At 43.0% G+C, this 24826-nt stretch overlaps 2 protein-coding genes across 3 annotated transcripts in view; one reads left to right on the top strand and one right to left on the bottom strand.

Moving 5' to 3' along the window:
• Window positions 1-18225, bottom strand: part of LOC306920244 (activating signal cointegrator 1-like) — a 79928-nt gene extending 61703 nt beyond the window's left edge. Inside the window, exons 1-9 of the mRNA XM_079496936.1 lie at window positions 17976-18225; window positions 15060-15253; window positions 13891-14042; window positions 13279-13497; window positions 12742-12820; window positions 10854-10950; window positions 10137-10352; window positions 9475-9604; window positions 6041-6249 (exon numbers count right to left, since the gene is read on the bottom strand). Coding sequence (XP_079353062.1) covers window positions 6041-6249; window positions 9475-9604; window positions 10137-10352; window positions 10854-10950; window positions 12742-12820; window positions 13279-13497; window positions 13891-14042; window positions 15060-15253; window positions 17976-18058 — 1379 coding nt within the window. The 5' untranslated portion in view covers window positions 18059-18225. The remainder of the gene's footprint in view (window positions 1-6040; window positions 6250-9474; window positions 9605-10136; window positions 10353-10853; window positions 10951-12741; window positions 12821-13278; window positions 13498-13890; window positions 14043-15059; window positions 15254-17975) is intronic.
• The window catches only part of LOC306920042 (cytochrome c oxidase subunit 5A, mitochondrial-like), a 242534-nt gene extending 217726 nt beyond the window's left edge, over window positions 1-24808 (top strand). The window contains exons 2-6 of one of the 2 annotated variants that reach the window (XM_079496647.1): window positions 19854-19932; window positions 21402-21518; window positions 22556-22677; window positions 24164-24292; window positions 24704-24808. In XM_079496647.1, coding sequence (XP_079352773.1) covers window positions 19860-19932; window positions 21402-21518; window positions 22556-22677; window positions 24164-24277 — 426 coding nt within the window. In that variant the 5' untranslated portion in view covers window positions 19854-19859 and the 3' untranslated portion in view covers window positions 24278-24292; window positions 24704-24808. Of the gene's footprint in view, window positions 1-19771; window positions 19933-21401; window positions 21519-22555; window positions 22678-24163; window positions 24313-24703 lie in introns of those variants that run through there. The other variant, XM_079496646.1, reaches the window with a different exon arrangement.
• Window positions 24809-24826: the final 18 nt, after the last annotated feature.

Genomic DNA, 24826 nt, shown 5'->3' with positions numbered 1-24826 from the left:
CAGCAAAAGTCTGATCGGACAGGTGCGATATATTCAGTCCATTTAGTCCAGATCCAGAAGAACTTTTCTTCCTGTAATCTAAGTGAGTACGTCAGTTTTTCCATCTTGTATATATCATGAATTATCTCGATCCATTCCTCTACCGTGGGTGGTTGTGGTTGCATCCACCTCCTAGTGATAGTCTTCTTGCTAGCCACCAGGAGGGTCAGAATTAATTTTTTATCGTTACTATCAAATAAGTCATGTGGGAGGTTTCCTAGGTATAAGGTATCAAAACGGAAGGGGATGTCGATCCCAAACACCGCTTCTAAATGATCATGAATTTCCTTCCAATATGTATCTAGAACTGGGCATTCCCAAAACACGTGAAAATGGTTCGCTGCATTATGATTGCATGACCTCCAGCAGTCTACTCCTGTACCTCTGTATCTTTTTTGCAGTGGTGTTATAAAATACCGTATATGATTTTTCCAATTAAATTCTCTCCACATATTTGAACATGTTGACTTCCATAGCGATTCGCAAGTTTTCTCCCATTCTTCTTCAGTTATAGTGAAATTCCCTTCCCTTTCCCATTTTTCTTTTACATATATCGTATTTTCAGTCGTGTTCTGCTGGAGACCATTATACAGTCTAGAGATAATCCTACTGCATGTAGGAGAGTCTCCTGCTGACAAAAACACCCTCATGAGGTCTGAAGACTCCAAGAACAAGGCACCACTCAACGTTTGGTTCATGTAGTTTCTGAGCTGCAAATATCTATAAAAATCACATTTTTCCAGGTTATATTTCTTCTGTACAGATTCAAAGCTCTTGAGTGCCCCCTTGTGTACAAAAGTGGTGTAATAGTTGGTTATGCCTTTCAAGACCCATCTCCTAAATCGACAGTCAGTTCTGTTTGGAATAAAATCTGTGTCATACGCACACCATCTCAGCATTTTTGCCCCATTTTTAAGGTCACGTTTTTTCAATGTTTCTTGCCAAATCTTTAATGCTGTATTAATCCAGGGGTTATTTTTATCTTTCATATTATTTATTAACCTATCATCCCCAATTATGGCGGCTAGTGGTATCCCCTGAGCCCATGCCACCTCAATATCTTTCCATCTTGCCGAATATGAAGGCATGCACCAGTACACAAGGGTCCTCAGCTGAGCGGCACAATAATAGTCAAACAAACAGGGAAGGCCAAGTCCCCCTGCTTCCCTTTTTAATTGTAGAGTTTTATATCTCACTCTGGGTCGCTTGCCCTGCCATATGTACCTGGATATTAATTTATCCCATTCTTTAAATTGGTTGGGTGCCACCTCGACTGGGAGGGATTGGAATAAGTACAGTAACCTTGGTAGGATGTTCATTTTAACAGAGTCTATCCTGGAACTAAGGCTCAAAAAAGGAACGAGGCTCCAACGTGCCAGATCGTCTTTTATTTTTCCATTCAGGGGGCCATAATTAAGATCCGTTATTCTAGACAAGTCTTTGGGCAGAACAATTCCCAGGTATCGTATTGAGTCTGCGTCCCACTTTAGGTCATACTTCCCTAGTATAGTCTCGGGCGGGTTGTAGTTAAAAGTGATAACCTGGGTCTTTTCGATATTGAGCTTATAGCCCGAAAAAGATCCGTATTTCTCTAGTCCCTCCATTAGAGTCGGAATTGATTGTGTGGGCTGTTTTGAATATATTAACAAATCATCTGCGAATAGCGCCAATTTGTGTTCACCGTCTGCCATGTTTATACCTTTAATATTTCCATTTTGTTTTATCATTTGGCTTAATGGTTCAATGAAAATCGCGAAGAGGCTACAAGAAGCGCTGCAGCCCTGTCTGACACCCCGTTCCAGAGTAAAAGATTCCGTCAGGTCACCATTTATTTTTATTCTAGCAGATGGATTTTTGTACAACGCCTGAAATGTCTTGATAATAGACTCGTGAAACCCAAACCTCTTTAGTACCTTAAATAGGAAGCTCCAAAATACTGAATCATAGGCCTTGTGAGCATCAAGGCTTAATAGAGCTGCCTCCTCCCCACTCTGAACCATTTGGCTAACAATGTGTAGAGTTCTTTTAATATTATCTTGTGTTTGCCTTTGACGAATGAAGCCCGTTTGCTCTTTTGAAATTATGCAAATTAGAATCTCATCTAATCTTCGTGATAATATGGACGTGAATAATTTGTAGTCTAAATTTAGTAAACTGATGGGTCTGTAACTGTTACACTCGACTTTATCCTTTCCTTCTTTCGGAATGACTGAGATTATTGCTTCTTTCCAGGAGGATGGAGTCTCTCCGGTCTGCATTACCCAGTTAAAGGCTCTTAATAAAGTGGGTACCAAAACCTCCCTCAAACCCTTATACCACTCAGCCGTGAAGCCGTCTGTGCCTGGCGATTTACCTCCCTTCAGCCTAGAAATTGCTGCTTCTATTTCTTCCATTGTTATTCTGGCTATTAAAACTTTGTTTTGGTTTTCCGTGACGGTAGGCAGGTCAAGAGACGCAAGGAAAGAATCAACCTGAGGTTCATTATTAGTTTGTGGTTGGGAGTATAATTTCTTGTAGAAAGTGTTAAAACTCTCTTTAATTTTCTCTTGGCTAGTCTCTATTACCCCAGATTCAGGATTCTTTATCTTTAAAATAGTGTTGTCCGCTTGTTGCTTTCTCAACTTGTAAGCTAGTAGTCGCATTGACTTTCCTCCCACCTCATAATATCGTTGCTTGGTGAACAGCATTTTCTTTTTTATTTCTTGTGTTCCCAAATCCTCCAAATTGTTCCTTATTTCCTTCATCTCCTGCCTTACCCCGAGGTCCAGGCTATTGGCATGATTTCTTTGTAGGTGTTTCAATTTAATTTCCAAATCATGTGTCTGTTGTCTCCTCAGTTTCTTGGCTTGGGCAGTGAGGGAAATAATTTTGCCTCTCATAACAGCCTTAAGGGCGTCCCAGAGCACTGATGGTGATACTTCTCCATTGTCATTCAGCTCAAGATATGTTTCAATGTCTTTTTTTAGATCAGCTTTAGTTGCTGGATTGTTTAAAATACTTGAATTAAATCTCCATAGTGTGGACCTCGGTTTCCCATTAAGGCATATAGTCATGTAAATAGGGCTATGGTCTGACAAAGCTATTGGGCCTATGCTACAATGCTTTATCTTATTAAAGTCTCTATTGAAAACGAAGAAATAGTCTAGCCTAGAGTACACCGAATGCGGAGCACTGTAATGAGTATAGTCCCGGCTGGTCGGGTACATTTCTCTCCAAACATCTACTATTCCTACCTCCTTCATCAATGCAGCTGCTTTCTTGGCTATGGGTTTGGGTTCCGGATTGCCCCCAGAAGCATCTAAATGTGGTACTAACCGAAAATTATAATCAGCAGCATTGATGAGGATGCCCTGTGATCTTGTCACCATTATATCAAATATTTGTTTGTAGAATGACCAGTCGCTGCCTGGAGGGGCATACACATTCAGTAAACTCACTATGGTTCCCTCTATTTTCCCTATTATCAATACAAATCTGCCCTCCTTATCCTTAACCTCTGATATGTGTTCATAGTTCACTGTGTGTGATATCAGTATGGCTACCCCTCTCCTGGGACCGGACTTGTAGGAAGATGAGTATACGTGTTTGAAACCTGACTTGTTCAGTTTGGCATGCTCTGTATCATTGAGGTGGGTCTCTTGTAAATATGCTATTTGTACCTTATCCCTTCTCAATTTCGAAAGTATCCTTCCTCTCTTATTTGGATTGATTAAACCATTTACATTGAATGAAACTATTTTTATATCCTGCATTTAGGTTATACCCTGCACATTATTCAACATGACAGTGGAAAGCGTCTCCTTAGTTACCCAAACAAGCTGCAAACAGACAAAAACACACACAACAAATAGAAAAAAATAGAATAAAATGAAAAGTGCATCTCCAAACTCCAGGGTAGAGGTCTCTCGTGCGACCCTACACCAGCTCAACAAGGATAACCCCCCCTCTCTAGGCTGGCAGGGGGGGGCCTTAAAGTTAACAACATAGTTAGGTATCATGTTTGTCTTTCCCGACCTATTAGTATTTTCTCCTTTAGTAGATTCTTAGGCTAGGTAAATATATATGCATCTGAAATATTTCCCCTGCTTTTTTCCAAAACAAAACGAAGAAAACATAGCAGACCCACAAGCTCGCAGCGCGCCACTCGGTGGCGCGCCACGAGCTTGTAGATCCGCCACATATTGAGTATAGACTGGACTCACCAGACCCAGTTTCAGGTCTAAACCGTGCGTTCATCACGTCCTCATCTCACCGACCATTACTTAGTGTTGTCAGTGTCCTCTGCTTCTTTGGGTGGTGGTGGTGGTGGTGGTGGTGGCGGTGGTGGTGTCTCTTTTCTCCTGAAGGTCTGCAGCTTGTCTTTGAAGTTCGCGTTGCGTCTTGGGCGGAGTTCTCGTCTGTCTCCACGTCGGGTGTTTTTCTGCCATGTCAGTTGCCTCAATTGCTCCATCAGTGTCTCCGGGGTTTTAATCACAGTGATGGAAAAGCCCTTCTTCGCCATGTCCTGTGTGGCCTCCTCCGCCGTGTCATATATCTTGGTTCCCTCGCTGTAGTCCACTCTTAAACGGGCTGGATGTAGAGTTTTAAAAGGTATGCTTCGGTCCTTCAATAAATGGCGTGCCTCTGCATAATCTCGGCGTTTTTGGAGAACGCGTGGGGGGTGGTCTTGGTCCAGATTAATTCTGTTGTCTTGCCACGTGAAACCTTTCTTCTGCCACGCCGTTCTGAGCACCATTTCTTTGGTTTTGAAACTGAGGAATTTGGCCACGATAGATCTTGGCGGAGCCTCCGTCGGTGGTTTGGGGCCTAGGGAGCGATGTGATCTCTGTATGTGTAGGGGCTCTGTGTTCGGCAACCCCAGCCCCTCTTGTAGTAGTTTCTCCACGAAATCGTTCATTGATGTGGGGTCACTTTCTTTCCCTTCTGAGACCCCGTAAATACGGACAGATTCGCGTCGGGAGCGACAATCTTGATCAATCATCTTGGTATCAAATTGAGCTAACAGCTTTAGCATCTCCGACGTGACGTCCTCTGTGTTCTGGATTCTTTCCTCCGCCTTCGTGATTCGACCCTCTGCTTCATCCATTCTTGTGTTTGTTTTCTTTATTTCTTCTTTGATACCTTCGAGTTGCTTTCTGTTATCTCGTCTGAAGTCCCGCAGTTCTCTGAGGACTGTAGCCAAGTCTGCGTTCTTTTCCTCTGTGCGGGCTCCGCCATCTTGGCTCTCGTGGTATTCCGGAGAACTACTGCGGCTTCTCTCGCCCTCACCAAGTTTGTTCGGAGTTTTGCTGGGTTTTTTGTTACGGCCTTTGTTGTTAGACATTTCTGCCCCTCTCTCGTTGTTTCAAATTATAAGTTTGAAAGATAATTTCACTGTTTGTGGGGCTATCTGTAAATTTCTGGTCGGGAGCTCCTTCGCTATGCTGTTATCCTGCTGGCGTCATAACCGGAAGTCCGGTATACTACTTATTAATAGTGGTATACCTCTTGATGCCATGGACCAGCAGTGAGGCCCAGGGTTGGTTCATCATCTCTTACCTCTTGATGCCTTGGACCAGCAGTGACGCCCAGGGTTGGTGTCATCTATTACCTCTTGATGCCTTGGACCAGCAGTGAGGCCCAGGGTTGGTGTCATCTCTTACCTCTTGATGCCTTGGACCAGCAATGAGGCCCAGGGATGGTGCATGTCTCACCTCTTGATGCCATGGACCAGCAGTGAGGCCCAGGGTTGGTGCATGTCTCACCTCTTGATGCCTTGGACCAGCAATGAGGCCCAGGGTTGGTGTCATCTCTTACCTCTTGATGCCTTGGACCAGCAGTGAGGCCCAGGGTTGGTGCATGTCTCACCTCTTGATGCCTTGGACCAGCAGTGAGGCCCAGGGATGGTGCATGTGTCACCTCTTGATGCCTTGGACCAGCAGTGAGGCCCAGGGTTGGTGTCATCTCTTACCTCTTGATGCCTTGGACCAGCAGTGAGGCCCAGGGTTGGTGCATGTCTCACCTCTTGATGCCTTGGACCAGCAGTGAGGCCCAGGGTTGGTGCATGCTGAGACACCAGCCTCCGTCGCTCATCTCCTGCAGCTCTCGGTCCTGCAGCCTCAGCCTGGAGCGCTCCTCGGCTCCTCCGCCTGCCTTAACGTCGTCTCCCAGCGCCAGTCCTTTCTGCAGGCGGCTGCGCCGGTGGCTCTCACCTCCACCCACATCTACCCACTGAGTGACCACACATAATGCTGCTGGGTTAGTCTTTACCCACATCCACCCACTGATAGACATAATGCTGCTGGGTTAGTCTCCACTCACATCCACCCACTGATAGACATAATGCTGCTGGGTTAGTGTCTCCACTCACATCCACCCACTGATAGACATAATGCTGCTGGGTTAGTGTCTCCACTCACATCCACCCACTGATAGACATAATGCTGCTGGGTTAGTGTCTCCTCTCACATCCACCCACTGATAGACATAATGCTGCTGGGTTAGAGTCTCCTCTCACATCCACCCACTGATAGACATAATGCTGCTGGGTTAGAGTCTCCTCTCACATCCACCCACTGATAGACATAATGCTGCTGGGTTAGTCTCCACTCACATCCACCCACTGATAGACATAATGCTGCTGGGTTAGTGTCTCCTCTCACATCCACCCACTGATAAGACATAATGCTGCTGGGTTAGAGTCTCCTCTCACATCCACCCACTGATAAGACATAATGCTGCTGGGTTAGAGTCTCCTCTCACATCCACCCACTGATAGACATAATGCTGCTGGGTTAGTCTCCTCTCACATCCACCCACTGATAGACATAATGCTGCTGGGTTAGTCTCCTCTCACATCCACCCACTGATAAGACATAATGCTGCTGGATTAGTCTCCACCCACATCCACCCACTGATAAGACATAATGCTGCTGGGTTAGTCTCCTCTCACATCCACCCACTGATAAGACATAATGCTGCTGGGTTAGTCTTCACTCACATCCACCCACATCCACCCACTAATAGACATAATGCTGCTGGGTTAGTCTTCACTCACATCCACCCACTGATAGACATAATGCTGCTGGGTTAGTCTCCACTCACATCCACCCACTGATAGACATAATGCTGCTGGGTTAGTCTCCACTCACATCCACCCACTGATAGACATAATGCTGCTGGGTTAGTCTTCACTCACATCCACCCACTGATAGACATAATGCTGCTGGGTTAGTCTCCTCTCACATCCACCCACTGATAGACATAATGCTGCTGGGTTAGTCTCCTCTCACATCCACCCACTGAGTGACGACACATAATGCTGCTGGGTTAGTCTCCTCTCACATCCACCCACTGATAGACATAATGCTGCTGGGTTAGTGTCTCCTCTCACATCCACCCACTGATAAGACATAATGCTGCTGGGTTAGAGTCTCCTCTCACATCCACCCACTGATAAGACATAATGCTGCTGGGTTAGAGTCTCCTCTCACATCCACCCACTGATAGACATAATGCTGCTGGGTTAGTCTCCTCTCACATCCACCCACTGATAGACATAATGCTGCTGGGTTAGTCTCCACTCACATCCACCCACTGATAGACATAATGCTGCTGGGTTAGTCTCCTCTCACATCCACCCACTGATAGACATAATGCTGCTGGGTTAGTCTCCTCTCACATCCACCCACTGATAGACATAATGCTGCTGGGTTAGAGTCTCCTCTCACATCCACCCACTGATAGACATAATGCTGCTGGGTTAGTGTCTCCACTCACATCCACCCACTGATAGACATAATGCTGCTGGGTTAGAGTCTCCTCTCACATCCACCCACTGATAGACATAATGCTGCTGGGTTAGTGTCTCCTCTCACATCCACCCACTGATAAGACATAATGCTGCTGGGTTAGTGTCTCCTCTCACATCCACCCACTGATAGACATAATGCTGCTGGGTTAGCCTTCTCTCACATCCACCCACTGATAGACATAATGCTGCTGGGTTAGTCTCCTCTCACATCCACCCACTGATAAGACATAATGCTGCTGGGTTAGTCTCCACTCACATCCACCCACTGATAGACATAATGCTGCTGGGTTAGAGTCTCCTCTCACATCCACCCACTGATAAGACATAATGCTGCTGGGTTAGAGTCTCCTCTCACATCCACCCACTGATAAGACATAATGCTGCTGGGTTAGAGTCTCCTCTCACATCCACCCACTGATAAGACATAATGCTGCTGGGTTAGTGTCTCCTCTCACATCCACCCACTGATAGATATAATGCTGCTGGGTTAGTCTCCTCTCACCTCCACCCACTGCAGTGGTGGAAAAAGTACCCAGATGTTTTACTTAAGTTAAAAAGTATCGACACTGCAATGTAAAAGTTTCTGTTAAAAGAAAAAAAGGCCGGAATTAAAAATGTACTTGAGTAAAAGTACAAAAGTGTTGGTGTCAAAATGTACCAAAAGTTACTCATCATGCAGAATGTCCCATTTCAAGTATTCAAATGTGTAAAAATCTTTTGAAAATAGACGCGTTGTGAGCTTGTAGATCGGCTATTTTCAAGTGCAACACCAGAGCACAACCAAACATAAAATGACTTGTCTTTTAGTTCTACTGGATCTCTTCTCCATTAGTCCCTCACCGTTTTTTTTTACAAAATTGTCAGTATATTTAGTCTCAGTTTTAGTCTTCATAGCTTAGCTTTCATTTAGTTTTCGTCCGTGAAAAAGGTAGTTGAACATTTTGTCACAGTTTTAACTTACAGAGTCTTGTTTCATTACTTGAATCATGTCATTACACTGCCATTCTAATTTTATTGCACACAATTATGTGGCCCATTAGAGCACAGAAGTCCTGACGTCACTCACTCATCCCCTGGGTCGCGGAAGTAATTTCTCAATGGAGAAGAACATTGGGTCATCTTAGAATCGTCTCATATAAGCATCGGCGATATTGTCGGGGAGGTGTCTCTGTATCGTTTACGACAGTCGGTGCACTCATATTTGATACAGTCTGTTTCTAGCGAAAATGTAGCAGCAGTAACATTAGCGTTTTTTCGCAGTCAGTTGATCCTTCATATCCATATGAGATTATGAGTCATACCGCCTGGATCGTTTGTTTTACAAGGTTCTTATTTGATGCAATATATATATATTTTTTTAAGTCTATGGGAATTCAGAATGGGGGGGGGGGGGGGGGACGCAACACAAATCCAAATGTAAAAATCAATAGTACACAGAGACCAGAGTAATATTAAGTAAGAGAGTGGTGACACTAGCGTTGACTCCCATTGTAACAATGGAATGCGGAAGTGCTCATTCTATCGCAATTGGATAGTTCCAGCCATAGGAGCAATGTTTGGAACTATAGCCCATAGGTAACCGCTTTGCGGCGAGATCAAAGCGTGTCGCTACTCTCCTACTCTACAATCTGACAGAGACATACCTCGGGTGCAGCCTGCACGATGTTGGGGTTGACCAACTCTCTGATATTCTGCCGTCCACCGAGTCCTCCAGGGGTCGACAGTGAGTGAAGCTGAGCACCGCTGTTCATGGCCTTGAGCGTCTCATCCAGCCTGAAAAGAACCCGTTGAGACCAGATTCTACAAAATGTCTTCTAAATCACGACAGTTTTCTGTTTTTCCTATTTAGACCTGAGACCAGATTCCACAATCTGGTCTCCTAAAAACCTTATGTTTCTATATCAGTGGTGCTCAAACTGTTTCATGTCAAGGACCCCCCGAATTGTATGTATTTGGCCGCGGACCCCAATCTGAAAATATGTTGTTCCAGGGACCGTCGCCCTAGAAGCAAAAGACTTTAGTAATAAATGTTTGCGGTGAAAGAATATATCTTTAAAGATTTGCGTCACATTTTCAAGATTTTTCAAAAACCGAGTTGATGCACTCAATTTAGTTTCAATTTAATTGTGAAAATAGTATTCCTGACGTCACTCGCTCATCCTCGCTCAAAATTGTAAAAATAGCCAAAGCTCACAACAGCTTGCTCTGCGAGGCGTTGTGAGCTTCGGCTATTTTTACGTTTTTTTTTTGCTTTGCTTGTAGAGCAGGCCGGGTTGAGAACCGGTTGAGAACCCCTTGTCCTCACTTGTTGTAGTAGTGTCCGAGGTCATCTCCCTCGTCGATGACTCGTCGCCCGGCGAAGTCCAACGTGATCTTCCGATCTTTCCGGGAAGCGTGGCGGAGTTCTCGCAGCTCCTCCTCCTTCTGCCGCAGCTGGTCGCGCTCTCCGGACGACAGCCATTGGTTGGAATCGGTGCCGAAGTAGTCCGACTGGTCGTCCAGAACCTGAGTTCTCTTCACGCTGAATGTCGACAGAACGGGAGAACCGTCGTCATGCTAGCCAAAAGGATAGCGCCACGCTAGCCTCAAGAGACCCCTGGGCCATTTTGTTTCAAAACGGGAACGATCTACAAGCTCACAACGCATTGCAGCTGACATGTTGAGAGCTTGTAGATCTGCTACCCTTCAAAAGCCATGTGCATTCATCCAATCACGGACTCATTATTTAATCCCCCAAGATAAACAAAGCTAACGATTTAGAAACATAACCGAAGATGCTCGTCTAAGATACGATATGGGTACGGTGTCACAGCAAGTGTTGAGCAGAATTGAGCTACACATCTCTCATTTACAATGGTGGTCAAGATAGCACAATAGGAGTACAGAATGAAATAAACGTAATATAAACCTCTTGCGATTGGAGTTCCACCATGGCAAGGTAACAAACTACACAACCAAACTACTACCAAAGTAATGAACTGCACAACCAAACTACAACCAAAGTGTGCTGATTTGACCATACCTGTTCTTGTCGTATTCCAGCAGCTTGTCTTTGTGTTGGATGGCCTTCTCCAGACCTGCCTTCATACGAGCCTCTTGGTGTGGAAGATCTGAGCCATCTGTGTACCAAACAGAAACAACATGAGACAGTCTCTATCTGAGTCCTCTGTACCAAACAGAAACATGATGAGACAGTCTCTATCTGAGTCCTCTGTACCAAACAGAAACATGAGACAGTCTCTATCTGAGTCCTCTGTGCCCTCTGTTCCCGGTCGCTGCCTGCACAGAATACAAAACTCTGATGCTGGCATTCAAAGCAACCAAAGGCATGGCTCCCCCATATCTCACAAGTATGATCGTACCATACAAACCCTCCCGCGCACTCAGATCAGCCAACGCAAGGAAGCTGGAGGTACCTTCACTAAAAACGCCGGGACAACGCTCCACACGTCCCAAACTTTTCTCCCTTCTGGCTCCAAAACTATGGAATGCACTTCCCATCACAGTCAGAACTGCAGCCTCACTCCCATTCTTCCGCCAGTAGTCTGAAAACCCACCTCTTCAGACTCCATACTTAGTTTACGCTTGAGTCATGATAACTACTTTTTATATATGTGATGTATGCCACGCTTTTGTTATTTGTTGAGTACTTTGTTATATGTATGTATGTATGTATGTATGTATGTATGTATGTATGTATGTAAATTTAGAAAAAATCACACCTGTGTGAACTGAGTGGTGCAGTACGTCCATAGCAACCATGCTCACCTGTACGTGGCCCCAGGTACAGGTACACACATACATAGACACATACATACAGACAAAGCTGGTTATTGGAATGGTTTGCACCACTCAAAAAAGTGAATGAATAATTATTATTATTAGTAACATCATCAGTTACAATATCACTATCATAAGTGGTAGACGTAGTGCTTTTTCTGTCAATTGATCAAAAAAAAAAAATCTTTCCACATGATTTTGTTTTTATTAGAAATGCATCAATGTTGAAAACTGATTTCTTTATTTCCTTCTATGAGATTACTGAAATCTCAAAAAGGTGGGCATAATAAGCTACGGCTTCAGCCCTTTCCTTTTCGGTCAATTGTATCATGTTAACCCCTTTTCTGTATGTAATAATGTTGGATAAACCATGACCGAGACAAATAAACTATCTATCTATCTATCTATCTATCTGTACCAAACAGAAACAACATGAGACAGTCTCTATCTGAGCCCTATACAACATGATGTCACAAAAGTGGTGTGATTTTGATTGGGCCTTTTGACTCAAAGGCTTTCGGCTTTCAGGAAGAAACCAAAAATACACAGGGAAGACATATTTGAATATTATAACCACACCTGGGGGTCTATTATAGTAATGTTAACTCCATAGACACATACAAAACACCTGGGGGTCTATTATAGTAATGTTAACTCCATAGACACATACAAAACACCTGGGGTCTATTATAGTAATGTTAACTCCATAGACACATACAAAACACCTGGGGTCTATTATAGTAATGTTAACTCCATAGACACATACAAAACACCTGGGGGTCTATTAGAGTAATGTTAACTCCATAGACACATACAAAACACCTGGGGGTCTATTAGAATAATGTTAACTCCATAGACACATACAAAACACCTGGGGGTCTATTAGAGTAATGTTAACTCCATAGACACATACAAAACACCTGGGGGTCTATTAGAGTAATGTTAACTCCATAGACACATACAAAACACCTGGGGGTCTATTAGAGTAATGTTAACTCCATAGACACATACAAAACACCTGGGGGTCTATTAGAGTAATGTTAACTCCATAGACACATACAAAGAGAGACTATGACATTGAATAATGTCAGTGAAATTAGTGTCATATTAAGTACAGTTTTGCGTCTCACCTCCCATCAGTTTCTTTCTCAGTTTCTGGCTCTTGTTGGAGTCTCTCTGCAGGATTTCCTGCTCCTCTTTGGTGCAAACCTGAAGTAACACAAAACAAATATCTCTTATTGATCTCCTGCTCTTCTTTGGTGCAAACCTGAAGTAACAGTAAAAAAAACAACATCAACAGAAAAATTATGAATCTTAGACTGAAACGTCCTAAAACCAAGCAGACTTCCACAGAAGAGGCAGGGCCTTCTATGAAACATCTATGGAACTCACTAGACTTCCAGCCTTCTATGAAACAGATATGGAACTCTCCAGACTCCCACAGAACAGACAGGGCCCGGAGCCTTCTATGAAACAGATATGGAACTCACCAGACTCCCACAGAACAGACAGGGCCCGGAGCCTTCTATGAAACAGATATGGAACTCACCAGACTCCCACAGAACAGACAGGGCCCGGAGCCTTCTATGAAACAGATATGGAACTCACCAGACTCCCACAGAACAGACAGGGCCCGGAGCCTTCTATGAAACAGATATGGAACTCACCAGACTCCCACAGAACAGACAGGGCCCGGAGCCTTCCTGCTCACACACGATGCGTCCACAGCTGAGGCAGTTGTTGACCAGGCCGTGCTTCTGGGCCAGACACTCACAGGCGTGGCGCCCGGGTAGGATGATGGCCAGCTTGTCCTGGCCCTCTTTGTTGTACAGATTCACAAACTTACTCTTCTTCTTGGACAAAGACAAAGTGTTGACTTCTTGTGCCTGTGGATGTGGATGGATGGAGGAAGACATCCGGGATGTGTAAAGGTGACCAAAATGAAAATCGATGACTATATTCTATTATTATAACGATTATTCGAAAGATCAAAATGTATTTATTTTTTTGTGTTTGTGTGTACTTTCATTATCTTGTATTGCTAATACAATACAAATGGAACAGATGTGTCACTGTCAACTGTCAACTGGAAGGACAATTGCAGAAAACTATTTTTTTTTGTAAAAAAAATAATATCAAATATATATATATATATATTTTTTTTTAAATAAAAGAATAATCGATGTTTGACACGTGTGAATCAATTAATAATCACGATTAATTCATCGCGATACATCGAACAAAGGATTTTATTTTCCACCCCTACTCAACACACTCACCTTCTTGAGGTCGATGGGGGTTTTGACTTCTATTTCAGGCTCTGCTTCCTGGTTGATGGTCATCACGTCCTGCTTGTTGTTTCGTCCCTTACGCTTCATCTTCTTCTGGGAGTCCTTGGAGGTGTCCGAGGAATCTGGCACAACGGAACCAGCTGTCCACAAATGATACACACACATACCTGTTCAATATTTTACTTCATACCAGGGCCAAATTAGCCCAGGTGGGGCCGTGGCCCATGGGCCCTTGGCCCCCGTGGGGGGCCCCAAAAAAGTATCGGGCCCTTGTGGGATTAATCCGTCCATGCGTCATACTACATTAGGGCTGGAACCAGCTGTCCACAACATAATGCGATAAGCCAAGGGCTTCTCTCTCTTCATTAGACCACGTCTGTCCACGGGACATCTTTACGCTGCCAAATAATGCTTACTACTTCCTTATCGTGTGCCAAAAATCTATTTGGCAACCACAATGGCACATTATTTGGTTTGGTCCACTATGTCTGACCTGCGGTCTGCACTCTGGTGCGCTTGGACGCGAAGCGAGACCCCTGTTTCTTTGATCCGCACCAGATTTCGAATGAGCCAAACGAAGCACGCTTTCCGACAATACGCAGCAGGATTCATTTGAATCGCAGTAAAACGTTCTGGTGTGAATGCTACCTTAGTCTAGTTTTTTATTTGTTGCCGACATTGCCGATATATTTAGTCTTAGTTTTAGTCATCTTAGTTTTTATTTACTTCTCGTCAGTGAAAAACAAAAGGTAGTCGACGAACATCTTTCACCATAGTTTTAGTCGAAGAAATTAACACTCATTGCAACAACAAACAGCTAAACGGGGCGGCTGTGGCTCAGGAGGTAGAGCAGGCCGATCCCTGGGTCGACGGTTCCCGGCTCCTCCTGTCCACATGTCGAAGTGTCCTTGGGCAAGACAATGAACCCTACATTGCCTCCAATGAGTTGGTCGGTGTTAGCTTGCCACCATTGGTGTGTGAATGTGGGAAGTGAGGACACTGGTGTCGACTGTTCGCCGCTTCACCTCCCAATGTATGAATGAATGAACCATTGTAAGCACTTTGAGCACTTGGAAAAGCGCTATAAAAATGCAATTCATTAAACAGGAAGATAATAATAATTATTATTATTATAATTATAATTATATACAGCGTACCTGGGCCAGCTCTGGACTCTCTAAAGAGGAAAGGGCCTTGGCTGTTATCTGCAGCCTGCTGGGACTGCCTTCGGGTCCTTTGCCATCGGTTCAGGAGCTCATCTATAAATTCACGCTTTTTCCCGTCCGTTCCCTGGAGAAGATCTCCAACGTACTCCACAATCTCGTCAGCATTATCGATAGACAGAATGTACCTGAAAAGAAGACGTTTTTTGCTGTCAAACGACTTATCCTAATGCAATCATACAATGAAGGGGCTCTCCAACAAATAACACTATAAGTACTTTTTTTACTTTTTAATTTATTAGCCAATTATGTTTTACCCCCGTTATCTCCCCAGTTTAGTCGTTATGCCAATAGATGCCTCCCTGCACACATTTCTGTGTTGTCACTGCTGAGGAGCCCCCACCGGGAGGACCTACTGCTGTATCCTACTGGCTCACCTACCAGTGAGGAGCCCCCACCGGGAGTATGTACTGTTGTATCCTACTGGCTCACCTACCAGTGAGGAGCCCCCACCGGGAGTATGTACTGTTGTATCCTACTGACTCCCCTGCCAGTGAGGAGCCCCCACCGGGAGCACATACTGTTGTATATTTTCACTGTTGACCGTTTGTTAGCACAGTTTCACATAACAGTCATGGACGAGGTTCAACTTGGTTGTTGCACTGCCTCCATTTCTGGCCTGTACATCTACACAAACGTTCAGGTTTCAAATATAAAGTGCCCACCCCAGAGCCATGGATGTTACATAAGTCCTCGGGCAGGTATAAGTCATAGAGTTATAAAGGATAGATGGCGGACTGCCCCACACCCTGCTGAAATTTGGTATAGTCTTTTTTGTTGGCCTAAAATATTGTCTATATACATTCATGAATCCACTTGCTGACCGGCTGTCGGTATTGAGCAAAAGGGGTTTAAACTTTATATGTGACGGTTGTGACCATACCATTGGCAACCTATATAAGGCAAAAATGTCAAAAATGTCAAATTTTCATTATGCTTGAAGACAAGTAGCATGTGACTAGGGGGGTTTTCATGATTCTGAATCCATTCCAAGCATTAGTTTTGCACAAAAACTCCTTGGGCTAACAACGGCCATAGCCACTTGCTCAAATGTGCCCAAATTCCCCAAGATGTGCTGACCTCATCACATTTGTGATGATTGCAATGGCCGTTTTTAGCCCAAGAAGTGTTTTTTGTGCAAAACTAATTGTTGGAATTGATTCCGAATCATGAAAACCCCCTACTTTGACATGCCACATGCTACTTGTCTTAAAGCATAATGAAATGTTGACATTTTTGACATGTTGTCAATGGCTTATGGTCACCTTAAGCCTATAAAAAAATTGTTCAATACCGACAGCCGGTCAGCAAGTGGATTCATGAATGTATGTATATAGACATTATTTTAGGCCAATAAAAAAATACTATATACCAAATTTCCCACCCCACAACCCCGGCTGCCGGACTATCAGTGGCGTTTTGAAGCACCCGGAGGCAAGCACCCGTTGGCAAGCCTTTCTGGGGGCTTGGTATAAGTACCCGTATCTTCCGTATTTTTCAATAAAAAGCATTTTAATCACATCAGTGGCCATTCGCGCCATTATGCTTTCAACTACGCGCCCCTATCATTTGGGAGGTCTATGGCACTCTGATTACATTACAACTCTATGAGGAAAATGCCCACCTCTGTGATTAAAATGCTTTTTATTGAACAATAGACAGTGAAGATACGGGTATGTATACCCACCCGAGAAGAATTGTAACATCCGTGGCTCTGGGGAGAGACCTTTGAAATTTGAACATTTGTGTAGATTTATGGGGCGGATGTTGGGGAAAGTGCGCAACTCAGGTTGAAGCTCCTCCGTGACTTTTTGACAGCAAATTTTGATTTAGTTTTAGTCACATTTTTGTCACCTGAAATGTTTTAGTTAGTCCAGTTTTAGTCAACTAAATAATAATAATAATGGATTGCATTTTATAGCGCTTTTCTATGCACTACGTGGCACGTGCCTACTCAAAGCGCTTTACAATGGTCCATTCATTCATACATTGGGAGGTGAAGCGGCGTACAGTCAACGCCAGCATCCTCACTTGAACTTCCCACATTCACACACCAATGGTGGAAACCACTGGAGGCAAGGTGGGGTTCAGTGTCTTGCCCACGGACAATTCAACATGTGGACAGGAGGAGCCGGGATTCGAACCGCCGACCCACGGCCTGCTCTAACTCCTGAGCCACAGCCGAGGTTACCATACCTCGGGGCGGCGAGGTATGTCGACTTAACTCGACTACAGTTGATTTAGTCGACTAAAATGTATTTTAGCTGATTTTAGATCTGGTTGCATGGTGACAATAGCAGATCTGCAAACTCACGTGTCGCAGCGTTGTATGCAACCAAACATAAAATGACTTGCCTTATACTTAGTTCTACTGGATGCCTCTACTATATAGTCACTCCCTGACATTTGAGTCTAATAAGTCTATAGTTATAATTTGTTGATGAAATTGTCGGTATAAATTTAGTCTTAGTTGTATTCACCATAGCTTAGTTTTTATTTAGATTTCCTCTGTGAAAAAAGGTAGTCGACGAACATTTTTCGTCATTCATAGTTTAGTCGACACTTATGCAATGCATGACATGTCATGATTTTTCTTTGACTTACTGCTGAACAATGTCTTCAGAAGTCTGTGCTGTAACTGCTCCACATACCAGCGGAAGAGCAGGTTTTATATATTTAGTTTATTTTCATGTTATAATTATAATATTATATTTCAATAGTTTAGTTTATAGTTTGACTTACTGGACAATGTCTTCAGAAGTCTGTGCTGTCACTGCTTTACACACCATGCAGCGGAGGAGCTGGTTTTACATTGTAATAGTATTAGTTTAGTAATATAGTTTGACTTACTGGACAATGTCTTCAGAAGCCTCCAGTCCGAAGCTGTGCTGTAACTGATCCACACACCAGCGGAGCAGCAGCTGGTCCGACATGATGTCCACTATGCTTAAGAACAATTAACCGTAGAGATATGTCTGTATTTCTATTTATTGTAACGTGTTAATCACATAGTTATAAATGGTGTTGATCAGTGTAAACACACGCCGGATGAATAACACCGACGCACACATGCTGCGTGGTAGTGCAACGGCGAATTGTATCCTGCCAGACAAGTTGCATTTGATAACGGTTCCGCCACCCGGATTTATAGAAACGACACCAAACTGAAAAACGTCAATAAAAGTACTGTAACTTAAATAAAATTTTGAGGTATTTGTATTTTACTTGAGTATTTCCAATGTCCAATACTTTTACTTCTACTCCACTGCATCTCAGATCCAAATACTGTTCCACTATAACTTTTTGATTTATTTGAAAACGTTATAGGCCTACTAGTTACTGTGTGATTTCAGACACACTCTGTCACCTGCGGTGTCCCCCAGGGATCCGTACTCAGCGACACCCTGTTCTCCCTATGCATGCACCCACCACTCTTTTAAGAATGGACTTAAGACCCACCTTTTTAAGAAAGCTTTTCCCTATAAACTTGTTTTACTGCTAATGATGTTGCTTACGCTTCTTTTATTGTATTTTATTTTATTTTATTTGTATTTTCTGCCATGCTTTTAATCTCTGTAGCACTTTGAGATTCGTAAGAATGTAAAGCGCTTTATAAATAAAATGCATTATTATTATTAAACTGCAAGCAGAGACATGTAAGAAACAATTATAAACAACAATGCAGTAGCAATTTCCTGCAAATAAATACAGTATATGAATGATCTGAACTTACATCACTGCTTTTTCTCACACAGGTCCCTGATCCATCCCAGAAGGACGACTCCCCCCCCCCCCCCCCCCCCCCCCCCCCCCATCTCTTACACCCATCACTCCCCTCTCTTTCCCTCTCTCTCAGGTGGTGTACACACGAGGACGTATTTTGAGTTACCTGGGCAAGTAATTAGCCGATCTGCCCTTTTTGCCACACGGAGACGGCGTTTTGGGGGACTTAAACGGCTAATTTTGAAACCACCTTCCAGAGTGGGAAAGTTTGGAGACGCGACTTTCTCGTCTCCGTGTGCATAGCAAATGCCGCCTAATTCAGTCTCAGTCTCTCCATTGACAATGAACGGATAATTTACTTCATAATAATGTGTGTCTGAGCAAATCGGCATATGTATGTTGGTGGGAACCCTTGGCCAATGGCCAATAAGGGACCACCATTCTTGATGATGATGTACGATGATTAGAGCTCCCCTCACTTCACAGTGTGATTTTTGCAAATTATATGTGCTGTCATGTGTCTGTCTGTCTTATGTTCTTTCTTATTGAATAAAACATGTAAAAGGAACATGTAAGAAAATGTACAATAATTTCAAACATAATGGCAGACACCAACCTTATGCTGCTGCATGATGACACATGACCAGGGCTGCCAACATTCCTGGATCATGCAGGAGGACTCCTGCATTGTCATTATTTTCTCCTGGATTTGGTATCAAAGTCACCAAATTAACTAGAGCACTGAGCACAGGAACTTACATCTACTATATTAAAATGTTTCTGGCACAGAGAATTAATGGATTCTCACAGTCCAATGTTGGCGGCCCTGCACATGACCATGATGGGACCTGCTCAGCTCAGCTCACTGCTTGGTGCGTCATCACGCGTCATCATCATACTCTAAGGTCATCATGTGCATTTGGCTGCGACGTCATTTCCTGTGTTGTTTCCTTTAGCAGCGGTTAGCCAGTTAGCTGATTGTGTCGTTTGTTCGAGTCACCGAGTGGCATCATGTTCCGAGCTGTAGTTCGACTTTCATCATCGGGGGCACGGAGTTTGGCCCGTTCACAACCCCGTTACACAGGTATTATTCTATATTCACATGTTCTGCTGATAATGTGTGAATCGTGTAAACTAGTTAGCTCCCCGGCTGTGTGTGTGTGTGTGTGTGTGTGTGAAGGTAAGGGTGACATTGGTTTCTCTTTATAGCGGTGGCGTCGCCGGCGGACCCCTTATTAATTTATTAACCTGATTACAACATTTTTTTTAAAAAACCTGTTCATAACCTGGTGAATTATATCTGTATATGTTTGTGCATGAAACGCTACAGCGATTTGGGAAAAGCCGATGACCTTGCCATGACTCGTTTACAGTCACACACACACACACACACGCACGCACACACACGCACCTGATAGTAAATAACTGTTTGCCGCGGATTAAATCAGACGTAATATAATAATCATGGTTTGTTAATGAGTCAGGACAATAATATAATTACACCTTTGGCATAGAGGGTCATTAATGTGTAATACGATGGAACAGGCCAAGAGGTATGGGTGCTATTATTGCCCTCGTCTACCCTGCACCTGCAGTCCCTGCTGTCCTCATTTGACTCAGAGCCGGGTTGACCTCCTTGTACAGTGCCAGTTCTTGGAACTGCTAGCATGATGCAGGGCTAGATAGATAATTCAAATAAAATGTATGTTATCATTAATGCAACACACCTTATTTGAGTGTGCTAACTGTGCAACAGTTAATCAAACAAATACCGTAGATTTAATTGTAAAAAATCTCTTATCATCGTGACGCAAAACAAATACGGAAATATATATTAACATTATTTATGAACGAATTACTATAGTTGTCATGAATTCATTCTTTAACACACTTATTTTTCAACCAATGAATTTGTCATCATGATGTATTATAATTTGTCTGTCTAATCTGTCTATTGCTTCATTGTGTAGGACCGAAATATGCAATTTGCTTGTTCACATATGACATCAATTCTCCATTCATTGTCAATGGGAATTTATTAATCTTTGTGTAGGACAGAAATAGACGATTTGCTCATCTACATATGATATAAATTCTCCATTCATTGTCAATGCCAATGGCATTTAATCAGTGGTGTCATGGTGACACACAGCGTGCACGCACGTGCACCGTTCCGTCCCTGTGCGTGCACGCAGAATTACTGGTACCACGGCATGGTACTGCGTTCTACGAGCATGACACCACTGCATTTAATGTTTGTTGGGACAAAAATCTACACTATAGCTGATTAAGCTGAATATAGGAGAGGCTAGCGCCCCTCAAAAATAATAACCGATTATTACACGTCAGGACATAGAAAGAAGTTTAGACTTGAGACACAGACTGAGTAGAAAAATAATCTGGCATTTTTTATCATGAACATTAGTGAGGACCAATTATATGAAGATAGGTTGAAAAGTAGTGAAGCTGTCCTTTAACCTACCCTACAGTATAAGGTGCCATCTCATCTAAGATTGAGGTACACACATTTATTACGGTTGTCATGTTCTCCAGCTCCCTTGGCCTCCAGGTTTTATTCCCATGGGAAGGTGGAGACGGATGAGGAGTTTGATGCCCGTTGGGTCACTTACTTCAGCAAGCCAGACATCGATGCCTGGGAGCTGAGGAAAGGCGAGTCTATAAGTTTACTGTTCTGGTTCTCTACTGGTTTGAGGCTAGGGCTGAAATGTGTCGAAATGAACACAGCAGCAAATGTATTGTCGCTGTGTTCAAGGTATTCATTGCTTGTGCTTTGACAGCCAGCCTGTCAGAACAGCAAAATGTACTAGTCCTGTCTGCTGGTAGACAAACACTGTTCTACACTCGGTATGCATGTTAACTCGCTACGTCCAGCCGGGGAAACTCTCCCCTGTCAGGTTAAAAGAAGCAGCTTGGACTCCTCATGCATAGAAGGAAGCATGAGGGCAGTCCGCTGCCCCCCCAGGTTGGCAGAGGAAGTGTAGCGCCCAGGATTACATTAGATAATTGACACTGGGTTACAAAATTGTGGGATAAAACATTTAAAAAAATATGATTCATAACTTGCTAAGATGCCCTCTGGTATTGGGTTACATTAAACAGTGGTGCATTTCATATTAATTTGGATTCCAAGGGAAATAGTAAAAAATGGCAAATAAGTATAGGGCTAAAGGGTAAGGGCCCTGTCTTGCAAGATATGGCCCTTACCCATTTGTTACTATTTAGAATAAATAAAAAATATATTTATATAATAGCCGATCTACACCGATTCGTTGTGAGCTTGTAGATTGGCTATTTGAACTATTTTAAAAGGTTTTTCAAAATAGTAAAAAATGGCAAATACGTTTAGGGATAAGGGATAGAAGATATAGCCCCAAATCTCTCCCTCATTTGGTGCAGGTTAGGGTTATTGATTGTTGATTTTTAGATTGAAGTTCAAGTTCATATTTTTCTTTGGATCCTTAATCATAAGAAAACATAATTACACCAAAGCAATAATAACTTAGCAATGGCAATGTTCATTGGCATGCCAAATAACTACAGAGAAAACATTGCCGTTTGTGCTGCTGTCGGTTTTCTATCCTACTAGGTATTTACTTGGAATTCCACGACTAACTCCTCTTTCACTAAACGGCTAGAAAGTTTAACCAGCAGTCTAATCTAAGTTTTCCATTCACCCTCACCTAAAGGCATGAACACCCTGATTGGTTATGACCTGGTCCCAGAGGCTAAGATCCTGGACTCTGCCTTGAGGGCCTGCCGGAGACTCGATGACCTGGCCAGCGCCATCCGCATCCTAGAGGCTGTTAAGGTGGGTAATCTTGTATCTTGTGCTGCAATTTTGCAACCAAAATGAAAATTCACATTACTGTGATTATGATAATTATTTCTAACTTTTAGCCTTTAAAGCCAGTGTGTGTCTCATTTTCTAACTAAAATGAGAACATGTGATTATCCAAAATTACTGGTGGAGACTGGTTCTGGTTTCAATATATGATGTAAACCTCAGCAAGTAGAAAATATTGTTTCACAACATACATGATGTTTTATATGGGTCAGTATAACAAATTATTAATTAACAAAAAAACAAGAATACTTTTATCTATTTAGATAGACAACTTGATCAGCTATCTGCGTCTGCCCTCACCCTCTCTCTTTGGGTCAGAACGGAAATAAAAATTAACATGTTGTTGCCCTGAATCACATATCATCACTGTCATCCAAATTAGATTACCATCTTTAGTTTGATGAAAGAAATTTGCTTCCTTTTAATTACATTCCTTTTAGAATAACTAGAAGCCTAGAATTGCAGGATCACACCCAGATTCAGGGGTGGCCTTGGAGTCCCAGAATATTTTAATTATCTGTCATACACTTTAAGGTTCTCTCTTGTAGGCTTATAAAACCAGCCACAGTGTTGGCATAATGACTGAGGTTTTTTGAAGAGGCAAGCATGACCAATGCTTTATAAATTATCCTTCCTCAGGAGGCTTAGTATGCAGGTTGCTTTGTGTGGCAGTGTCACTCAATGCTTACTCTTAACAACAACCCAGCTGGCATAGGAGTGGGATTTAAATACCACCCTCACCATCTGAGAATGGGTCTTGACCCCACTGGTTGAGAAATGCGCAGCTGCCAGAGGCTTATATCAGAATCAACTTTATTGTCACATCACAGCCAGGAGTGGGTGAAAATTGTTTTTGTGTTTTCAGGAAGAGGGAAAAAAAAGATGTGGGTGGAGGTGGGGGGGTGTTAAAACGGTAAATGTATCTACATATATTAATAGGTGCACAAATTGTGATTTTTCAAAAATGGTCTACAAGCTTGTAGATCTGACATTTTTGAATAGCAAATGCTAATTGTGATTCGGATGCTTTCCTGGTTTTAATGGGTTCAGGTCAAGGGGCCAGTGAGGCTATTCAACGTTGAAGGTCTGGGCCCTAGTGGTAGGAGGAGGGACTACAGGCGGACCCGTGGATTCATGACCGGGAAACCCCGTGCAGCTGGGCTTTAACATTGAGCGCTCGGTTGCATACGTCACCCCGGACCTCAAAGTTGAGGTCCGGAGGAGGGACTTCCGGCAGTCTTCCGGGTGCTTCAAAACGCCACTGAGCAACTTCCACTGACATGAATAGCGGAGGGGGCGGAGCTTCGCGCCAGATCAGTCTCTATCCTTTTATATACTCTATGGTTCAGGTGGAAAAGCGTATCAGACATTAATTGTACATGTAATGAAGTGCAAACAGATATTTAATCGTGTAAGCACTAATTAGGGTTTTAATTTGTATGCTCTACAGGACAAATCGGGCCCCCACAAAGAAATCTATCCCTACCTGATCCAGGAGCTGAAGCCCACCCTAGCGGAGCTAGGTATCTCTACACCAGAAGAGCTTGGCATTGACAAGCTATAAGCGACCTCTGTTCTGGTGAGACAAGGCTATATATAGTTGTTTAAGTAGGGCATTTAGAACTTGGTTGTTCTAAAAGGTTGTGGGTTAAATCCCTCCTTGTAGAGCCTGTAATACTGAAGTGCCACTGAGTAATTCCAATATCAACCAGTACTAAATACAACTGGCAGTTGCAGTATCCTTGTTGTTTTTGTTCATGGATAAATCAAATGTATCTTCTGCCATTTTTAATGCAGCATTTAAGCCATGGATTGTTTTTCTCATAATGTATGCAATTAATCACTTCATGGATTTTTATCATGTCCTGGATTTTTGCTTGTGAAATGTACATCTTTGTTTTTTATTCATTAGATTTTTTATAATACACATGTTTTATATTCTAGAGTTGGGTTTCAACTAATACAGTGTTCTCTCTCATTCTCTTTTCAGGTTGTTGGATGTTTAAGAGGTGAATCTCTGATTATCTATGTTGACTGAACCCATGTTGTCCTGTTGTGTATAAAAGATGGCCCTAATAAAGAAAGAAATATGTAATGAATTGATTTTTTGTGT

This window comes from Electrona antarctica, assembly GCF_951216825.1.
Source record: "Electrona antarctica genome assembly, chromosome: 3".
Classification (NCBI taxonomy): Eukaryota; Metazoa; Chordata; class Actinopteri; order Myctophiformes; family Myctophidae; genus Electrona; species Electrona antarctica.
The sequence above is the reverse complement of the archived record's forward strand: the minus strand, read 5'-3'. Positions and strand labels throughout refer to the sequence as shown.